This window comes from Indicator indicator, chromosome 3 (assembly GCF_027791375.1).
Source record: "Indicator indicator isolate 239-I01 chromosome 3, UM_Iind_1.1, whole genome shotgun sequence".
In the NCBI taxonomy this organism is placed as follows: domain Eukaryota; kingdom Metazoa; phylum Chordata; class Aves; order Piciformes; family Indicatoridae; genus Indicator; species Indicator indicator.
This window is the reverse complement of record NC_072012.1, coordinates 31,633,077-31,646,299: the sequence shown is the minus strand read 5'-3', so window position 1 is coordinate 31,646,299 and position 13,223 is coordinate 31,633,077. Positions and strand designations below refer to the sequence as shown.

At 37.4% G+C, this 13,223-nt stretch overlaps 1 protein-coding gene across 13 annotated transcripts in view; it reads right to left on the bottom strand.

Annotated features, from left to right (window-relative positions):
- CADPS2 (calcium dependent secretion activator 2) overlaps window positions 1–13,223 on the bottom strand; it is a 275,871-nt gene that overhangs the window by 108,478 nt on the left and 154,170 nt on the right. For all 13 annotated transcript variants that reach the window (XM_054399799.1, XM_054399797.1, XM_054399808.1 and 10 more), the window contains exon 9: window positions 4,588–4,654. In XM_054399799.1, coding sequence (XP_054255774.1) covers window positions 4,588–4,654 — 67 coding nt within the window. The remainder of the gene's footprint in view (window positions 1–4,587; window positions 4,655–13,223) is intronic.

Genomic DNA, 13,223 nt, shown 5'->3' with positions numbered 1-13,223 from the left:
CTTGACTTAAGAGCTAGAAATACTATCAAAAGAGACCAGAAGAGAGAGCCTGTGAACCTGTGAACACCTGAAACATAAGGGAACAGAATATACATGGGCTTTTGAAACTCTTATCTCCAAGGACTGTGGGATACCTGGCCTACTGACTTATTTTGAACTATAAATTATTTCTTACATCTGTAAAATTATGCAAAGATCTAAGGATACACAATGAGCTTGTCTGATAGATGATGGGCTGTCTTCATCTCAGTTGCTGACTGTTCAGCTATCAGCTATCTAGGTTTACTGCTTTGGCTACAACTTCAGGAATTTTACTTTTTGAAGTAAAATTTCAGCTTCTGATTCCAGCTTCAATCATATATATTTGCTGGTGCTGTACTTGTACACCCTTCCACTGCAAAGTCCAGTGGCTTCACCTGCTATTGACTCTTGGTAAAAGACTTGTATTTTTTGAAAATATGAACAGAAGGTGTGATTGTTATTTGCATAATGCCCTAAAAATATTTCCTTATTTTAAGTACTTGTTGTTTGAAACAGGATAATGCTGTGTGCTATGTGTATGAAGTTTATGGTGACTGAACATCCTCTGCTACAGTGTATACAAGTGTACTTAAATTGGCTACACCAAGGAGGCAATTCTAAATATAAAAATCCACAAAAAACAACCTAGCCCATCACTTTCAAAAATTCAGATTTTCAGGCTAGAAGGGACTATTGCAACCAGCCAGCCTGTCCTCCAGCGTGACATACATAATGGAATTTCATGTCACTGTTTGCACATTGAGTTTTGCTTTCATTTATAGCATGCATTTTTGAAAGTTATGTATTTTGGTTAAAAGTTTTTAAGTTATCCCTGGCTGGCAGGGCAGAGCTTGGCAGCTGGGGCCCAACCAGCAGCAAGGTAGATGGAGGCACTGGAGAAGCCACAGCCATCGGATACCTCCCTGGGCACAAACCAAAGCTGTGCTGGGATATGGGCCTTTAGGTGGGCCCGGCTCAGCAGGACACACTCCTGGGCAGGGCTTTAGCAAGCTGGATACTAGCTCTGCCATGGTGTCTTGGAGGCATGGAACGATGGCCTTAGGAGGCTGAAATGGGGTCCTGGGCAAGATGAAGAGGCCCTGGGGTGCTGGGCAGGGACAGTGAGGGTTGATGGTCCCCTCAGGGCACTGACAGAGCCCCTAAGCCATGTCATAAGGCTCTAGGCCTAGCAGCAATATGCAGCTGACTGTCATGTTGTTTTATTCCATCAACCAGAATGATTTGGCTTTATTGCAGTGCCAGGTATCAAAAATTAAATCTGTTGTCTCCGTTTACATGAATAAAAACGTTTTCATGTCAACAACTCTGTATAACCGCCTACAGACAAACAGCCACCAAAAAGGAAGCTAGCAGATATTAATTGTAAAAATGTACAGGATGTCTATTCTATGTTTTTTTTTTTACCCAGCCATTCTATATTTTTGAAGATAAGGCTGTGGAAGCTTGTGAGCTATGTTTCTTTGTTCATTTTTAAACTTACCTCTGTAATAAAATAGAGATTATAATGCTGTTGATTTTAGCTTTTCACACATTTCAAATGCGTTCTCTAATTTTGAAGGAACAATTCATTAAAGGATCTTAAAGTCATAACTTCATAGTCTTGTTGAAAATGAGACATTTAAGAATCTTCCCACCAAAGAAACAAAATGCTCCAGAAAACACTGCTGGGGAAAAAAACTCCTCAACAAAATAACGAAATATAGAACTTGCCTTGTTTGTTTATGCTTGCAATCCCTTAAGCCCTTTTCCTTATGGTTATTGGTGGTTGCTACCAATTATTATAGAATGAACTACCAGCACGAACTAAAATTACACTTTTAAATACAGATCTATGACAAGGTTTAATTGTATTATTAGTAGTTAGTGGACTTGTAGGTAGTTTTCCCTTAGAATTCAACAAATTAGCATCAATACTTCATTGAGTAATGGATACTCACAAGTCAGGACTCTGTACAACATATTCTCAGACAAAACTAGACTCAAGCTATCCTCTTAAATAGTAATTCTTGACAGAATAAAAGGCAATCTTCTTACTATAACTGCATTTACCTGAATTTTAAATTTTTTTCCAGAGGTCTGAACATGTGGCTACTAGCTGTTCTCACTTTGTAGCAAACTGGAAAACCAACACCCTGCATGCATGCATGACAGACAGATAGGCACAAAAATGTGGACATGACTTATGAGCAGTGTCACTAGGGGATGTCCCCATGGGGCAGAAAAGACACTTTCTAATGTACTGGGAGGAACTGTTACTGCAAACCTGGAAGCTGACTCTGTGGTCCCTGCTACAGGGCATCACTGGGCAGCCGGCTGTGGGAGTTCAGCAGCAAGAATTAGCCTGCATGGGTGGCATGTTTAGAAAAAAAAAATTATCCATGAAACAAATGACTGCCTTTTCCAACATCAGAGCAGATGAAATTAAAATGACAGAAATGAATCTGCATTCAGATTGCTGGAGGAAGATATTATCAGACAGTAAATGAAGTAAAACACAGCATGTCCAGCTGAGGCATTTTACCAAACACATTACGTCCTGTCTTTTTTCAGTTTGAAATAAATAATCTTTTGGAGAGGTGACTGGATTATAAAATGAAGAGGTTAAAATGTTTAGACTCTAAACTTCTTGTAACATTGAGCTGTTCTCTCATAAACTACTAACAACTTCTAATAGACATAGCAATAATGAAGGTGCATATTACACACATCACACCCCTGAAAAATCAACATTATTCATCTGATTTCACACCTGAGTTAAACTTCCAAAGCAAGCGTAAATCATACTGATAGCCTCTGTCTTAGAACGGATTTTCACGGCCTTAATGTTTTACTAGTGTAAGTTAAAAGGCTATAGAGGATGACTCCCCAATACATCAATAATGAATCAATAGAACAGACTGATACGCATTACTGAATGCTTATTTCACACATATTGACTTCAGCTTCCCATCAGTGTATATATCATGGCTGGACTATATAAATGAATCAAAGCTGTCTGGACAGTAAATATTGATTTAAGATGGTAATTTTTATATACCCTTACTGAACCAATAGGTACTTTAAAATTAAATAGATTAATGCCACCGTATTTGGAAAACTGGTGTAATGTTTTCCTCCGTTATTTCAATTTCAGCGTAGAAAGCATAAGAAAGTTAATTTTAACTTGGCTGGTACTTTTTTTTTTTCTGCAACTTTACGTTATCCTCCCTTTACATCCATGCCTTAATAGCTATCCTATACAGAGGTCTTCCCAATCTTTAGAAATCTTTAATAAAGTCACAAAAAGTCCTCATCTTTTCACAGAGGACCTTGGTAAAATCAGAACCCAAATTAATTCAGTGCACTATCAAATTCAGTGCACTATCAAATTCAGTGTACTATCAAGAAGATCCTGTCTAACTTCATAGCCATTACTCATTGATTATCAATATGCAAGCCATTGAAACCAGGGAGAATGCTGCAGCAAGGCTAATATGCAAATACTCTCACCTTTTAACTTTAGTAAAAATCTTGTGTAGGATTAATTTTTTTACATCCTTACAATTTTTATCATTTAAGAGGAGGAGGAGACCAGATGAATGTGACTGACAGAGTGGTAGAGAAGAGTCTACCTTTCTGTAAAGTAGTTTTAGAAGCCTTCCATCTTAAAAAAGCCTCATTAACAGGCCTCATCCTTTGTATGACTCTTATGGAGGCTTACAATTTAACAGTTTGCTGTCAACAAAACAAAGGACACCAAAGAATAGTGATCTCTGAACTGATTAAGAAGAGCATCAAATTTGTAACTGCAATCTGAAGATAAAAAGAAACAGAAAATAATGATCTTTCCAAAGGCACAGAAGTCACCGATCTCTCAGTGTTGGCCACTCAGAATCTACTTTTCTATTCCTATTTTATTAATCTCATGTTATTGTTACCATTCACTAGCATGTGAAAACGCTTAAAGGCTTGAACAAAAAGTTATGACGTATCAGCCCAGCACACCAGGCCATTTTTCTGGCAAAGCATGATTGCTATAGTATATTTTCTGTAACAACTACATAATTGTACTTAACTTGCAAGCGAGAATAAAAATTAGCATTATTTTAAAATATTTATGAAAAAGTTCTTAAAAGTAACTATTTCCACTTTAATTTCAAAGGCAGGAAGTCTTTGTTGGGGTAGAATAAACGAAACAGTAAGTACAATTTGCTTTGTGAAATATAACTTCATTTTAAACTGAGCACTGCTAGAAAGCTGTCAGCACAGTGTTTCAAGGTTACAGTTTCACTTAGATATTTCTAGGTTTCAGCTGAAACATCGCTCAGTATAGAAACTCATTTACACATATGCAAAACTCAGTATAAAACTCTCTTCTATTTACTACATATGTAAATTAAAAAAAAAAAAATCCTACCCTGGATGTCTCTGTACTATAAGAAGGTTGGAGCAGTGCTGCATATGATGCCTGAAGATACTGATTTACTAATGGCTTCAAAAACCATGTGTTAGAAAGTTGAAAGTCCAAGACTACCTTTCAATGAAACTTCATGGCAGTCTACTAACCTGAACAAGAACAAAGTAGCGTTTTTTCCACCGCTTCCAAACCTTCTGTCCAAGAGCATACAAATATCTGCAAAGGAAATAACAAAGGGAATATTTTTTCGTTAATAAGAAGCATGATATTAGGAGGACACAATATAAACGAGTGTATTCATTTGCTCTACCTACTGAGCTGCTGCTTTGGTACTGTTACATACAAGAAATGTTTTTTTTCTTCTATTTACTCAGATGATAAAAATGCAAAAATATATTCCTTTTCTCTCAAAGTAAAACAAAAAAGACCAGGAACAAAAGACCACAAGTTTGAGAAGACTAACATGATTATCACTTTTATTTCACCAACTACATTAGAAGAAATAATAGCTTAAAGTAGAACACTTTTGATTATACAGAAATATTGAAGTTAAAGTCTCCAATACTTTTTTTCCCATTTGGTTTCCATAGACTTGCTAGTGCTTCTCTAGTGTGTGAGAAGTCAGCCACGGTGTCACTCTGGGAAAATGCTCAACTGAAAAAATGTTATCAGTCATACAAGATTTAATTTTTTTTTTCCAGAGTAAACTAGAATCTAATTTCCCAAACAGAAGCACTTCACTTTAAAGACTCTCAGACTACAAAAAAAAACCTACTTGTCACCTTGACAGTTTCCAGGCTTTGAACCAGACAATGTAATCAGGAGCATCAGTGTGATGACAAAATCACAAATGTTGATAGTGTTTCGTGGTAGAGGAAGCACCCTCATCACCCAAGAAGTTACAGAATGTTTTATGACATTATAGTGACACTTCTTTCTGTAACTGTGGTTATGTTTCACAAAGACAGCAAGAAGAAAAGGATGAGCTTGGGGATTGTAAGCAACAAGTGGTCAGGATCTCCTTAAAACTTAAGAAGATAGCCAAGTATTACTTCTGGCTAGACAGCTTCTATCAAGCACATCTACTACAAGTAGGTGGGTCAAAGACAGAACAAAGATCTAAACTGTAGAGACCAATGAAAGCTGTATGCCCTTCACAGGGCGCTCTCCAGAGGATGATGGCACATATATTATGAAGAAGTTATAACTACAGATCGGAGATGGTCAGTTGAATGATTGGTGGATGGACAAGTGCCTTTGTGGTAGGAAGACAGGGTTTGCTGCCCTTAATGTTCTGATCACTTCTGGAACTTTATTGCCTAGTGCTTTTTAACTCTGTTGAAAAACAGAGCAATGAACCAACACCTTATGTGAAACAGGCAAACAAGACAGAGGCAAAATCTGTTTTTTTCCACTTGCCTTGTGTATACATTCAAGTACATCCTTTCCCTCTCTGGGTATCACAAAGAATAATTTTCTTCTAACATGAATGTTCAGTGTAATGCTTATTAATTGTGGTGGTTTGTCAGACGATGTAGTGGCAACTTCCTTTCTATGACACCAATGCCTCACTCTTCGTCAGGTTGTACTGCTGTACTGTGCTGAGGCCCTGGCTGGCTTGGTTACTCTGCTCTTTATTTGCATGAAAGGAAATGGGCTTTGTGTACACAATTACCCATTGATGGAGCTTTCATTGCTATCCACTTCTTAGCTTCTCACACCTGTTACTAGTACAATCTCAATGAAAAGAAATGAATAAGGGTTATGCCCAAAAGAGTATTTTAAAAAGGGCCTACTAGGGTTTTTTTAAAAAATTATAATGTTTTGTAACTAAGGAAGCATTTACCTCAAGAGTGATAGGCACATATTCCCCCACAGTTTTGATCTTTGTATGTTTCAAGAGTCAGGTATGCTCCTCTAAATCAGGTTATTGACCTTCCCCAAAGCATACCTCATTGCTATTGCCCTGTTAGTCTCTAATACTGCCATAGGGTGAAGGAGGAATGACTCATGATTTTCACTCTGCCTTCAATATTAATGATCTTGATGGAGAAAAGTAAAATGGTTCACAGGTGGCCTTTGGGGTTTCTCAGTTCTAAGCCTGTCCTGCTCCTCACAGTGATTCTGCCACTGCATCCGTCAGAAAATATCCTGTAGGTTTCCCTGATCTATGTTGGAGGACAATAGCCCTGTGGACTTTGAAGATCAATTGAGAACACACAGTTCCTGACCATGTTCCCACTATCTCGGCAGGTTTGCAAGAACTGTAAAAGAGCCATTGACTACCAAAATTCTTTTTGCTTGAAATTAATCCTGGTACCATCAGTTGCAGTGACTTTACATTCTAACAGGAACCCAGTGGACAATGAGTAACCCAAACATAGAAACACCAGGTTTAGTTCATTCTTTGTCATTACTATCTGAGCCTGATATATAAAGGTGCTTTTAAAATAAGAGATCTTAAAAGAACACCTGCTATCAGAGAAGTGGCTTGCTGGATTTTAAATTACTTTTCATGTAAAGCATGCCACATACGGTCCTGCAGAACTAACAAAAGTTAACACTGAATCCAAAATTATAAAATAAGAAAGCACACAAAAAAAGAAATAATAGCAACATGCCTTTTTTATTGCTCTTATAAATCACTTCTGACTAAGGTGTTAAATAAGAGATTCCTTGGGCAACAAAGGAATGAAACATTAACTAATTTTTAAATCCTTTGGTCTTAGGTAAGGTTAGGTAACAAGGAAAATAGCATTCAAAACACAAAGCTGGGCTTTACTATAGAAGTGCAGAGCCTGTCATTACATGGCTTTATAAATCACTATAAAAACACAGTTATAATCTTATGTCATTAATCCCTCTTCCAGTGCCACCTGTAATGGTGACAGTTTTTTCCTAATGTAGAAAGTTTCAGCCATTTGCAAGAGATGTATCTTGTGCTTGTCTTAATTGTGCAAGCTCAAAAAAGATGAGATTAATTCTTATTTGAGAGGCTAATATTTATTCTTAGAAGGAGCTAACTATCCTAGACTCCTGGAATCCTCTTTGAACCTCTCTTTCCCATTTATTTTCTTTTGAAAGAAGTGGGAAGGACCTAAGAACCTTGTTAAATTTAGACAGTAGTGTCTAGGATTGGCAGAAACTGCAGCTGATGTCTAGAACATGGAAAGTCTACAAAAGACAGCTTCCAGAATGAAATGACACTTGAGTTTCACAGCTGGAGCAGAGAATGAATAGGTTATTAGATTCAAAAGGGAATCAAGTCTGAGAGCCAAGACGAAGAATCTTTTATTTTTAAGATGAGAAACTGCATCACTTTTCACAAGTAAATGTCAGTACCACAGAGCAGACTGGACCCTCATAATCACCAACTCACAGAGCTGCAGCTTGCTATTTCTCTGCCCGTGTGTGTATCTACAGGCACTGCTCGCTCTCTCCATTGAAAATAATGTACACAAGATGCATAGAGTTAATTGGTCAGACTATTATAAACATCCTCAGCAGGAACAACAAACGCATAACAGCCATTCCTTCAAACACTGTACCTTTCTTTAGGGAAAATATTCTGTGCAATACAAAGAAGAAACTGATAGTCAGAAGTAACTAATTCTGTATTTCTAAAAATTAACCAAACCATTTGCTACAAATTTTCTCACTCTAATATGAGTTCCAGAGTTGCAATAATCCAAAATAGTTCCTGAATTATTACAGTTCAGCCACACACTGAGAAGGATACTGAAATAGTTCCTCTGTATCTGAGTACTGAAACAGTAATTGATTATTACCACATATATTTATTTTGACTTTTCTTTATGTAATTTCCAATAACTTAAGACCAATACACCTGCTTTTATACAGCACACAGAAAATAGGATCTTGATCAAACATGTTGATTCATTAAGTGCTCAGCGTAAAGACTTTCTAACAGTTTTGTTGTTTTATGAAAACATAGCCAAAAGTGCAAACCATGCAATCACTTTCCTATGACTTTTGCTCTTGAAAACAGTTCTACAGTTTTATTTTCTTCAACAATATTTGATACTGCTTTCGATGTCTTCAGTCACTCCAAAACTAAAGAGTAAAAATCCGTTTTTTATAAAGTCATAGATTTACCTTATACCTCACGATGCTTACCCTATGGCAGAAAAATAAACATTTAATACTTAAACTTCATTTTCCTGGAAAACAAATAAAAATACAGGAAATTACATTTCCACTACAAAACACAGAAACAGCTGGATAAAAATGTTCTATGCATTATTTTATCTCTGTCAGCATCATTTTTTCCTCTAAAAATAGAACTGAAGAACAATTTTCTTTAAAAAATCTGAGCATCGCTTTTCTAAATATATAGAGGTTGAATATTTTTCAAAGCATGTATGGTTTCACCTAAAACCATATTGCTAAATATTATAGTTCAGTTTCAATTATGCGCTGGCATACACAGGAAAGAAGGTGGTAGCTTCTTTGCTATAAGTCCATGCTGCAAGAGTGCAGCATGACTTTTTGATGAAAAAAATCACCACTAATGGATAGCTGAAAAACATAATTGAGTGTGGAATGCCAGAGCTATTCACTGCTGGAGAAATAAGAAAGGATTTACTACCTCTACAGAGATCATTTTTAGACTGGCCTTTTTATTCCAAGGAATGAAGCAATATAGCTACATCCTGAATGATAAATTCTCTACTTGTGAAAGGCTTCATTTATCACAAACAATGAAAAAAATATGGAAAGAAGAATCAATAGATGTAGCAGTTTAGTCCAGCAAAGGCCTTTCTTAAAGAGAAACCTCAGTCAAGGTTGAAAGAGCAATTAATGCAGTCTCAAAAATCTGGGCCACTCTGATAGAGTTCGGTTAACATGTGGCAGAAGTAATCATCCACTTGTGAAAATGATTTTCAGTTCATTCTCAAACACCTTTCAGACACTCATGATCCCATTTAACTGACAACAATACAGGCTATCTGTGGGCATCATTGCATTTGCCGAGAGAGCCAATGGGGACCAACTGCCCACAGGCACTTTCAGTCATCCCTGGGTGCTTGCATAAAAGGAATCTTCCTTGCACTGCATTTCTTCTTTTATTTCACCCCACAAGATTAAGCCACTTTTTTGTCTTCAGTTGAGGATAAGACAGAAAACTGATTCAAGACTACATATGACCTAGGTCATAATAAACCTAGCTGTAAACATTCTTGGATTCATTTTAGTACTTTCTGTGCTCTTGATAAAGAGAACTAAATAAGCTGTCAACAGATGGAATGAAAAAAAAAACAAAACAGCGGAAACATCTACTGCAATTATGCATGCTAAGGATAAAGAAATGTTGAAGAATGTCAAGTAATACAAATACCACAGGCACAGAAAACAGTTCAATTTATTCCAGTGTGCAAGATACTCAGAATATGAATAGGAAAACATAATAGTTTTTTCTTCCCCCTAGACAACTTTTCACTTACAGTATAAATGGTTATTAGTATGTTGAAAGGTCAGATATTCCTAGATTCTTTAACAGTGGTACCTTACTGCATTACAGAGCGCTTCAACATTTGTGAACATGCATGCCAGTACTTAGGAAACCTGTGAAGTAACTGCAATGGCAACTTGAGTTGCCATTAAATTAATCCAATTTACGTCATATGATGAAACCTACTTGGTATGTAAAGTGGGAGTGTTTGTCAAGACAGAAAAACATCCTTTAGCCTTGAGAGAATTCCAAGCAACAAAAGAATGCTTCAGATGCAACATGAATTCAGAAAGTGCTCTGATTCCAATATAATCTAATTGTAATACAAACAGGTAATCCACCACCACTGTGAAACAGCTGGTGCTGAGGAGCAGACATCCACTCTCTGTGCTTTTTAATGCAGCTTACTTTGAACTAGCTCTACTCTGAATCCATGGACCAAATAGCTACCAGAGGTTGCAGTATACATAGGTGCATTCCTGGAGTTCATCTCTTGGTTTAATTTAATCTAAAAGGATAACAATCTGTGAAAACAAACTGTTCAGAAAAGTGAAGCAAGGCACTATAAGCAGGAACAACTAAGAGATTGGTTTCCAAAGGGAAAAACCTGAATTGAAATTCTAATGATGTAGTAGAAGAAGTTCCAACTGCATTGCCTTCCCTTTAGCATCTTGTCTGTGGAAACAGTTCTTCACATTGCCAGATCTCAAATCAACTCAGAATCATCCAGGCACCTGTCCTGGACATCTCCCCATATCAGTGCAAGCACATGACACTGCAATTAGAAAAACTGGTGACCCTTTTCCCAGGGAAGGCAGTGATATTATTTTGATCTAGAAAACCTAAATGGTTGAGGACTTGTTAATATGAAAAATCTGTTTTGCTTTCTAGGTCATACACTCCCACTGATGGAATCATTCAAAACACCCTGCTCACTATCACACTGATCTAGCAAAGGCATGAGGAAATACGTTACACCTGGTATCCTTATTTGTGATTTGAAACTCTGTCTAGAAATCATGATGATGAATGAGTCTAGTATTTTCCCTCAGTTTATGCACACAGAAGATGTTTATTCAAAATGTAGTGTTGTTTTTAAACTTTCTGTTTTTAATTCTTGACAGATGGATTTTTTTTTTAATCCTTAAAATAATTCAATTATAATCACTATTTTAAAACATCACAAAGCTTTGAAACAGATCAGTTTAACAAGTCCTAATTTGCTTTCTTAATACGAATGATGCTCAACACTTCAGTAGTACTTTATGAACTTGACATACTTGCTCCACACAACATGCGCAGTGAGAGAAGTCAGCATTGTTACATTAGCTTCTGTGGGAGAGAAACCAAAGCAAAGCGAGAACTGTTCAGAACCTGAGGTCCTAGCAGAGCAGAAGAAACATTCAGGAAAGCCTCACACCAGCCCTTATCTTCCAGACACTGCATTTCAGAAGCCTGTAAAGATGTTCAGCCTTTTCACTCTGTATGTCAACACATGCAAATTGTTCATTAATTAAAAAAAAAAGTTCCAAAGGAAAACAGCAAATTAAAAACATTTATCTTTGCAACTCCACTCTGCCACTTTCTGTGACCATGTTTCCCCTGTACTTTGTATGGATCCAGTGTAAACTATTAGGGGCATGTTTCACCTTCAGAGCTTTGTGAATTACCCTTTGGAAATGTCATTCTGTCTCCACTGGCTATAGCAGATCCCTACAGTGCCAAGACTCTAAACATAGACATTGCAGTTAGTCAGCTGAAAACAGATGAAATGAAGAAGGCCTACTCTACCTAGGCGTCATGAAAAGACATTTGCAGAAAATGTTTATTTGGTTTTGTCTGGTGAAAGTACTCATTTTAAAGCACAATTCAGAATAATACACATCGTGGTTTTTTTTCTTTTCAAGAGGCTTCCCGCCTCTGCTTTGCCATCTCCTCCCACAGGTCACTAAGTGCCCCAGGGACAGGTTCTGGCTCCTGCAGTGGTTGAGAAGCACCAATCTCAGTGGCCTTGTGGGCTGTGTTAGCGCTACTGGGTTCAGAAGATACAGGAGATTCTGATACCTCTTCTAAGGAAGGTGCAGTGGGCTCGGCAGAGCTGGTTGTGGCACCCGTACCTCCAGCAAGGGGTATTACCACCCGCGTCACACTCGGTGCACGGGGCTCATCCTCTGATCCATACTGTGCATTCTTTTTATACGCCTCTGCTGCCTCTTTAGCTGCCCTTCTCTCTGATTCTTGTTTTAACAACTCATTATGCACTACTCTCCAGATTTTCCCTAACTTTTTTGCCGTCTTATCATCCTCCAGGACCGCACTCCATAACTCATCTCCTATCACAGAATTGTCAGGGTTGGAAGGTACCTCAAGGATCATTTATTTCCAACCCCCCTGCCAGTGCTATGAGGTAAAGCTTCTGTGGATGCAGTGACTGAACTTAGCCGATAATGAACAAAGACTATGCTGACTGTAAAGATTTCAAAATGCATGGCACACTTGGTAGAAAAAAACCTTATTTTTAGTTGTGCTACTACAGAGCACTCCAGGATGAAAAGTGATAGAGTGCAACTTAGACAACATTGGGGAAAATGCAGTTACCTTCTTGGAATTCATATACAATCTTTGAAACAGCAGTCTCTCCCTGTGTTGCAGAAATAAAAAGCTTTTTATTGAGAACTATGTTATTTTCTTCTGGATTAAAATTTTGATACTGCATGCTCTCATACATTGGAAAATGCCTTTTTAACGTACCAGACTTGATGTAAACACTGAACCAATGATTGCCACCTTTCTCTCCAACATACAACAGCAGAAAAACACATGGTGGTGCCTATGTCAGAGGTGCACACTGTCTCCACTGCATCTCTAAGCACCCCTAAGGAATATAAGGAACAGTGCCAAACATTAATTTCCATTCTCACTTAGCAATGCAACTGTTATGGCTTGTTTCCATGAACTCAAATTAGTTACATTTCATTGTGCATTTCAGGCATTCCTGGACAGGTTTGTGAAAAAGAAATTCAATTGCATTGAATGTTAGTGTATGCAAAGAAGACTGGCTCAAAAAGTCTTTGCTTTGCAGACAAGTGGAATCTGAAAGAGTTCTGAGACCACTCTTAGAAACTCTCTGCTGGCCACAGTCAAAGACAATAGAGCTAATTTAACATTCCAATAGAGATATTCTACCTTGGGAAACCTAGCAGTGCAGAATGATAACTGTTGGTGATCTTTTCATAAAAAGTTAAGTAATTTTTTTTTTAACTTTTATACTCCTGGTGACTCTATTAAGACAATACAGTAGTGAGAATAAGG